Source organism: Catharus ustulatus, chromosome 3, assembly GCF_009819885.2.
Source record: "Catharus ustulatus isolate bCatUst1 chromosome 3, bCatUst1.pri.v2, whole genome shotgun sequence".
Taxonomy (NCBI): domain Eukaryota; kingdom Metazoa; phylum Chordata; class Aves; order Passeriformes; family Turdidae; genus Catharus; species Catharus ustulatus.
In genome coordinates, this window is record NC_046223.1 from 72447368 (window position 1) to 72456486 (window position 9119).

The 9119-nt window shown below is 44.3% G+C and overlaps 1 protein-coding gene across 4 annotated transcripts in view; it reads right to left on the minus strand.

Moving 5' to 3' along the window:
• AFG1L (AFG1 like ATPase) overlaps positions 1-2915 on the minus strand; it is a 65585-nt gene extending 62670 nt beyond the window's left edge. For 3 of the 4 annotated variants that reach the window (XM_033055164.1, XM_033055162.1, XM_033055165.1), the window contains exon 1: positions 1758-1850. In XM_033055164.1, the coding sequence (XP_032911055.1) occupies positions 1758-1845 (88 nt within the window). In that variant the 5' untranslated portion in view covers positions 1846-1850. Of the gene's footprint in view, positions 1-1757; positions 1851-2651 lie in introns of those variants that run through there. The other variant, XM_033055163.1, reaches the window with a different exon arrangement.
• Between the last annotated feature and the right edge of the window lie 6204 nt (positions 2916-9119).

The following is a 9119-nucleotide window of genomic DNA, read 5'->3' on the forward strand; positions in this document are numbered from 1 at the left end:
TACAAGGATTTGGATAAATTAAACATGTGTTAAGCACATGAATAAACCTACAGAAGAACAAAGACTTGTCATGTAAGCTTCTTGGGAAAGAGATCATGTGCTAGTTATAAAGCTAAAAATATGTTTATAGTCCCGTAACAAACAAATGCTCCTTTCAAAATAATTGCACTATGATTAATAACAAGAATGTAAGAGGAGGTGATTTGAAAAAATTATTTACTTTTCAGTGCATAACAGAAAGCTTGAAAAATCAAAATCCAATCAACCATATTGAGGGAGCATACACACACTAAGTTATCTGCATGAACAAGATGTTAGGTCAATATAATGTAAAAATCATAAAAGCCCCACACTTGCTGAAATGAGTACCTCAAACCAGAAGAAGCAGCTTGCAGCTAAAACTTAAGGACAAGGATTTGCTTTTTTGTCTCACCTTAGATGAATCGCTCAAGGCCATTCATTCAGGCAGCATATGAAACAGTATTTGATCTTCTAGAGAAACACGAGTAGGAACCAGAATTTTATTTTTTGCATACATGCCTGATACACTATTCTGCCAGAAGATTACTTGCATTTTTTCCATGCACACCCTGTTTAACAACCTGACCCATAGATAAAAGTAGAGACAGACAAGAGGAGCATATCAGTGAAATTGGAACTTTCTACAGGTATTTGTCATGCCTTTCCTTAATTAAGGAAAAGGTACAAAACGTGGAAAGCAAATAATAAAAACAAAGAAAATACTATAAACCAGTAACTGTAAACCAAGATTATAAACCAATTCCATTATGGCAGTCCATCCCTGCAGTCCGATGTCCTCAAACAACATTGCAAGGACTACCTTCCCTCTAACACGGAAGCTGGCAAACTGCCTAAAGCCACTGGATTGCTCTGACAACTTTTTTCTAAATGCTAAAAAACAACCTACATAGAGTCCAAGTGTTAGACAGCATCAACCAAAACACATGCAACTACAGTACTACCTGCAGTGTTTGTTTTTCTTAGGATGTATAAATATTTTACAATCACAACATAGTATGTGGATGTGAACATTTGTCAATCCTGGGACCCATCCATCACCAGCTGAATTCTCACACTTTGGCCAGACCGGCAGAGGACGAAGAGCTCTCACTAAAGAAAAAAGACCTCTGCTCCTAACCTAAGCCTCAGGTTAACAAAACCCCATAAACGTTTGCACTGAAGAGACTTTCAAAGCAAGGCTGCGAAGACAGAGCACTGCTGTGGTTCGTTATGCACCGGAGGGTCCTTCAGGGACAACAGTCCCTGAGCCCGGCCAAAGCGCTGGCACCGAGCGCCCGGTGCAGGCGCCAGGCTCCAACCAGGCAGCGCACATAGGCCCCGTTTCCCAGGGGGAAAGCGGCATCACCGAACCGAGAAGCCACGGGTCCCCTTCACGGGTCCACAGAGGGACCGGGGCCGACTCCCGGTGCCACGCCAGGAGGCGGGCTCCCTCCGGGGCTGGGTCGCGGAACAAGCCCAGGCCGGGGAACGGGAGGACAGCGGCAGGTCGTGGCAGAGCGGCGGGGCCCGTGCGTGTCCCGGCGGCTGCCGCATGCCCCGCCCGGCACCGCCACCCACCTCCCCTCCGCCGGGGACAGACCCGCGGCGCGACGGGGAGGGGAGGCACGCACCGGCTCCTGCCACTGCTCCTCGGTGCCCTTCCTGCGCAGTGCCCCAGCAGCCTGTCGCCCGCCCGGGCCTAGCGAGCCCCGGAGAGCCGCGGCGGCGGCACTGACCTCTGTGCGGCGGGAGCAGGCGGGCGCGGCACCCCAGAGCCCGCAGCAGGCAGCGCGCAGTAGCCAAGGGCGACACAAGGGCTGCCATCTTCCCGGCGCCGCGGAGAGGGCGCGGGGCGCGCTGGGAAATGGAGTCCGCGGGGCTGCCGGGGAGCCCGGGCGCGGCCGGTGCTGCGCGAACCGCTCCCGCCTGGGTCACGGAATGACAGGGTCGATTAGATTAGAAAAACCCTCTGAGATCATCGAGTCCAACCTATGACATAACACCACAGTGTCGATTAGACCATGGCACTAAGTGCCACGTCCAGTCTTTCCTAAAAGCCTCCAGGGACGGTGACTCCGCCACTTCCCTGGGCAGCACATTTCAATACCTAATCACCCTTTCTGTGCAGAAATTCCTCCTCGTGTCCAACCTAAGCCTCTCCTGGCGCAGCTTAAGGCTGTGTCTTCTCATCCTGTCACTGACTGTATGGGAGAAGAGGCCAAGCCCGACCTGGCTAAAACCTCCTTTCAGGCAGCTATAGAGAGCGATAAGGTCAGCCCCGAGCCTTCTTTGCTCCAGACTAAACACCCCAGCTCCCTCAGCTGCTCCTCATAGGACCTGTGCTCCAGACCCTTCACCAGCATCATTGCCCTTCTCTGGACTCAATCCAGCCCTTCAATGTCCTCCTTGTAGTGAGGGGCCCAGAAGAAAACAGGATTTGAGATGCAGCATCACCAGTGCTGAGTACAAGGAGACAGTCACTGCCCTGCTCCTGCTGGCCACACTATTGCTGATCCAGGCTGTTAAGAACAAGTTCGTAAGTTTTAGTTTTAATGTTAAGCTTGGCTCTGTTCTGGTTGTTAATTGATGTTGGTTGTTAATGTTAAATTATTGGCCCCATTCTGTCTTACCTGTGTATCCCCTTCTCCCTTCGTCGGGTGCGCTGCGGCTGCTTCCCTGAAAATGGCGCCTGGAGGAGGATGACATCAAGGACTCGCATGCAAATGAGGGGAGTGCAAGGGACACTGGGACATTTGTTAGACTTAACACCCCTTAGTACAACGAGCCCAAATGACATCTGGAGCTGAGACCAGTGTTTCCTGGCTGGGAAAATGATGTAGACCATCCGGAGCTGCTCGGATTTTACCACCATGATGTCGACAGCACCCCAGCAACATGAGACCCTTAGACCAAAGCAAAAACTTGTTTTTGCAGGAATTCCTGTCCAGGAAGGAAGACCGAGCTCAGCTTCCGATGACTTAGCGGCACTTCTCTTCCGACTCGGGGCTGTCAGTAGTGTATGCATCTCCTCAGGCTCCCCCCCCCGCCCCCCCCCCCAAGAAAGGCCTTTCGAAGGAGCAAGTGTCCTGGCCCTTTAATTTCACAGGCTACCCTGCCAGTGTCTTTCCTGGCAACCTGGGCGCAGGTCGCTCACCCTGGGCCAGTGTCAACCAGCATCCCCCAGGTCTTTTGCTGGTCCCTGTCTCCTTCCCCCTCTATTTCCCCTCTGAACTGTGCTGCACGCAGTGTGGGAGCCCCTGAGGAGCCCACCTGCCTGCCTGCCCCAGGACCACACTCCCTACACAACCACTTCAGCCACTTGGTACAAATCCACTTTCCAGACCCACCTGGACGTGCACACCACACCTACTTGCCCTGCCCATGCACTCCAGTTTCCAAACAACTTCCTCATCCGCCTCAACACAAGGAAGAGCTTCTTTACACTGATGGTGACAGAGCACTGGAACAGGTTGCCCAGCAAGGTCATGGGCTCTCCCTCTCTGGAGACATTCAAAACCCGCCTGAATGTGTTCCTGTATCACCTGCTCTAGGTGACCTTGCCATGGATTGGATGATCTCCAGAGGTTCCTCCAACCCTAACTATCCTGTGAGTCTGTAATTTGTATTGTGCTGCACCCTGCCTGTATTGGGTGCCACAGCTGTCATCAGGGAATTTTGGCAACTGAATTTGCATTTGCTGATAATTTCTATCTTGTGCCATTTGCTTTTTTTCTCTAAAAACATGAACCAAAAAATACCAAGGACAGATATCTATGAAATATTAAGGACAAATATCCATGGCCAGAGTTACAACCTATCTGCACATCAGCAGTATTAGTTTTATGTCCATCAGTATAATTTTTATGCCTATGAAAATATATTTAAAATGCAACAAGATATGTTAACATAAAAGCAGATTTCTCCAGAGATAATTCAAACCCTAGAGTCTGATTTAGTCTCAGTGTCTGCTTAGCATACAGTAAACCTTGTCTTTGGTATCAGTTCAAATACCTACATGGGACTCCTGAGAACTCCTCAGGAGAATGCTGACCACCTTCCCTCTTTGGTAGTACTTGACTACCTTATCCAAGCACCTCCACTGCAACTACAAAGTTCTTTTGACAGAAAGGCACAAAACAAAAAGCCTGCACTCCAAGGGAAGGGCACTGGCACTCAGGAATCACTAACCATAACTGTCACTAATTTGCCAGCCTGTCATTCCCATCAGAAATGTACCCAAATGTCAGGATGGGGCTTCAGGAGATGATGCCTGCAGAGTGCATTGTGGAGAAATAGTTTACAAAGTGTCTGTTCCTGGTAAAGCACGAAGGAAGTGCTTAAATGACTTTTGGTTTTGCAACATCAGAATTCCTATATCTCATTCTAGCATTAAATTTCTGTGCAACATCAGAAAGTGAGCAAGTAGTTTTCACAGACTATCAATGAACTTTTTTTTTTACTAAAGTATTGGAAAATGTTGCTTTAGGGAACTGTAGAGCAGCTTGCAAACAAAAGTTGATTATATGCTGAATAGTATTGCTAATTCTAAAAATAATGTTTATGATCTTGAAAATATTAGCAGTGATTGAAGTTACACTCTAACATGTTCAGATGTTTAAAATACTTAGTTGCTCCAGACACATCTTCAGCGCTATATACCTAATTAAGTAGTGAATTAAAGTGCCTATTTATCACATCCTAAAAGAGCTGTTTTCAGTGCATTTTCTTTCATCTTTCCTCTATCAGGCATTTATTGGTTTTGACTCATTCCAGCATATTATAGCTATCAACACCTGTGCCCATTTAGGAATGAATTCCAGTACAAATCATAGTGAATTGAATAGACATCTCCAAGATGCAATTGTCGCAATATATTTAGAAACTCAAACAAGGAAACAAACAAATTCTGTAAAAGTGATTTAAATAACAAATAAGTTATCTTTATAAACAGCTTATCTCCTTGAGAACAAAGAATAAACAAGGCAACAAGAGCTGAGTTTTCTTCCATTATTAACTCAGATCACAATATGAATGGGTGAAATGTCAAGAATAATTGGAGAAAATGACGGTATAATCTTCAGCAAAAACATCTGATTTATTTAAATTGTCACTGTTTTTTTCTTAACCTTGCTATGCAAGGCAGTGTAAAAAAGCTTCTAATTTTAGATCTATTTGGACATCTACCTAAAAGAATAAACCCTCTGCAATGCTGTCTATACCCTAGCCAACTGAAATGCCACCATGCACTGGATTGCACATCCCAGGAACTCACTGTCCTTTGGCTGTAAGCACTTGGCAAAACCAAGTTTTGGTGTTAACCCAAACAAATAGGATTTTCAAATACATTACTGTAGATTACCATGGTTTATGTCCTGTAACAGGTATAGATCCATTCTGTGGTACATTTGTACCCTTCATTTCCTATACCTGTGCCTTTACCCACCGTCAAAAATGTGGCATTAAAACTGTGTGGAAATTAAATTGGCAGTTGTTCAACTCTGCTGCATTACTACTCTGCCAGATAGCCAAAAGGGGTCTGTAACAGGAATAAAAACAAGGGGTAAAATCAAACCACTCTGGATGTCTCCTCTGGCTTCTAGGGGTATAACTGCACTGCTTTTAGAAATTCGGATGTGCTGAACCCTATTGGGATGGATGTGTCCAAGAGTCTTTGGGTCTCTGCCAGAACCATTCTGAGTTTCTGCAGAAGGAGGGCTGGGTTTACGTGACTGCAGGGCTCCAAGATATTCCCACCATGGGAAACATCTTTGGTTCCCAAACAAAGGTACTTTTGATATAGAACTGACTATTCAGCCTACTTTACAGAAATGGATTTTGTGGGCAGTTTTCATCAACACAGTTTCCATCAAAAGTCAGTTTCCTAGGATTAAGTCAAAACACTCGGGGGCAGACTTGATATTAACCTCATCTATTTTGAGACAGTCAAATACGCTGTTAAAAGTCTACATTGCTCATAAAGCCTCGAGTTAATAAAGCCACAAAAATGCTCCCAAAATATTTGGCTTACAGCTCTTTTCAATATCTGTTTACAGTTTGCATCTGAGTCAGCTCAAATAGCTCAATGTGTTAGAAATTCACTGCAGTATTCAGCTACACAGGTACAACTCAGTATCTCTCAGAATAGGAGTTTACAATATATGGATGTATATAGAAATGTAGATACTACAAATTACATTTAGAAGCTTGATATTATTATCTTACAGGCAGGACCACAATGCAGACATTCAAACACCATGCTTCAAAGCACTGGCAGCTACTGCAGGGATAAGGAAGTAATTTTTCCACACAAGGCATTTCACAATTAGTTCAATGCCTTGTGGGTTTTGCCTTATCCTGAGTCAGCATTCCCCACAAGTTCTGACAAAATATGCCTATGCTGTCTAAAATGTGCTAATCTGGACACTTGTCAGAAAGGCTGGATAGTGGAGAGATTTGGTTTCCTTTCCTGTTAAATGTGACTCTTTCTTAAAAAAAAGAAAAAGAAAAAAAAAAATAAACACACAAAAAACTAGTGGAGAAGCATTACTACCCAAAATTCCAGAAGTAATCACCCATTAATACTGCTTCTATGGGTCCATGCTGTGAGACTCTGGTATTCATTTTGCCACTTGAAGTTATGCCAGAAAATCTTTGTGTCATAGTTTAATAAACAAGGTATAATAACAAATCATTGAGAACCTGTTTGTTAAAGAATTTAGGTTCACTAGGATTTTCACTAATATGAAATCACATATGAATGTGATTCTGTCACATTCATATGACGGAATATGCTGACTTTGAAGGGACTCAGAAGGATTATTGAGTCCAATTCTAAATGCTTGATCTAATCTTTGAACCTACAAACACAGCTGACCTCTCTCTGTTCAGATTTGAAATTTGGCCCAAAGTGCATGTCAGAAATAGAAATAAAACTGTATTTTTTGAGAAAAGAACCTTTCTAGCATGAAGAAACAATTACATATAACATAGCTCTAGTCTCATAATCACCAAAAAGAAAAGTCTGGAACATGATTCAAAGTAAACAAATGCATTTTCTGAGGATTGGAAGGAAACAGAGGCACACAGGACTCTGCTTTTCCCCTACCTTCATTCCTTCTCCTTTACTCATTAGACTGTGTGGCATTTATGCTTTCTCTTGATGTAAAGGGTGTGCTAGTCATGAAGATGGGCGTCTTCCCCTTTGTCTCCCAGGTCAGAGGACTTGGATTTGACTTCAGTGGCAAAAGCAGAGATAGAACACCTCATCAAATCACTGCAACCCCTCTATATACCAATGCTGTTGACAAGTGGGCACTAAAACAGTCACTCCCTGTAGCCTCCACAAGGCTCTCGAGCAGTCATCCCTGATAGGAAAAGCAGACAGAATAGTGCTGCTGAAATGGTATGCTGTGAGAAAAGCATTCACTTAAGCCTCACTCTTTGTATCTACCCAGCATGAGAACAAATTCTTTATTCATCACAGACTCAGCAACTTCCTAAATGTACAGTACTGGACACTTTTCTGTTGCTTTGAACAGATCATGAAACCAGGCTTGTCCAGGAGACAGACAATGTATTATAGTTAAGACAACACCAGTGCTCTTTCTTTTTCACATTTACAGACAGATGTGGCAGCATAGATTGTGTAACAAACAAAAGCTTTTCCAGATGCATATGTAATCTCTGTAGAATTAATGAGTTTTTTCTTGCCCTGCTGCACAACCAGTTTAATAACTAGTATAACTCACGTAAAGGTCCCCTTCATTCCTGCTTTGTAAAACTCTTGTCAGCCTCATTTCTGTTTATAATTATAAAGTGAATAGTTGGCAGCTATTAGTGGAAAGAAAAGAAGGTGTACTAGTAAGTGGGAGAAATAACACTGAAGGAGTGATGACAAGGAAATTCACAGAAAAGTTACAAAACAAATCACCTATGCTATACTGGTTATGGGGATTAACTGTTTTTGAACTTTGGGATCATCTCTGCCTTCTGATTACCTTTTTATTAACACAGACAACAGCTAACTAAACTTGCCAGATGTTAACTTTGTGTCTCTTGGATGTGATTTGTGGGCAGCCTGCCATTTTACCTACTGCCTACATAGATTTTTGGAAAAAATATCTCTAGTTTTCACAGAGTCTCATTCAACCTGGAGAGTAAAGGAACATCACTAGAAATCTTTTATAAGAAAAGATGGAAGGAAAATTATATATTCATTTAATTATTGGAGGGGTACTTTTAACAGGTATTAGAAAAGTCTGATGTCCTCCAAGATGATGGAAAATTTTTGAAAGAATAGCAGATTGACATAATTTCAAATCACTGATGTTCTAGGTAAACTTTGCACTACTTGGGAAATACTTCTTTTATCGTAACACACCACTTACTTAATCAATAATGAGGAATAAAGACCTTATGTCTTGGAAGGGGACAAATCTGTCAGCTCTCCTCCCTTTCTCTCGTGCTCGTTCTTGCTCTCTCAAGTCATTTTAATAACTTGCTCTGTAAACACAGTTTTCCTTTCCTATTCTTTATGAATTCTTTAGCTTTGCAAACCATGAGGACATAAAATATGGTCCCATTGGTAATATTATTATTAAATGTCTATCATTTGTTAAAACTGCAGTAAGTTTTAAAAGGTTTAAGGCTACCATAAACAACACTGTCACCTCGATTGCAGTTTGGGTCAATGACTTAAGACTGTTTTCAACACAAAGCTTTTGGTAGGCATCTCCACCAGCCTACGTGTGCAGCCAGCTGATCCCTTTTGCATAACACCTTCCATATACAGCATTTCGCACCCGGTATTTCATTCCTCAAGGATGAGGACCTCCGGGAAGAGCCGAGCCACCCCCCAACCCCACCACCCCCGCCACCCGCACCCGGCCGAGGGGGCGGGGGGGCCGGGGAAGGCCCGACAAACCAGAGCTCCCGGCCAGCGCGCCGCGCCCCCACCGCCCGCCGGGACCTGTAGTTTAGAAGGCGGGCGGCCGCGCCAGGTATGAGCAAGCGGGGCGGCCTTCGAGAACTACATTACCCAGCGTACCTTGTGGGAGCGCGCGGGCGGCGGGCGCGTGTTGCCGGGCAGTCAGCTGGGA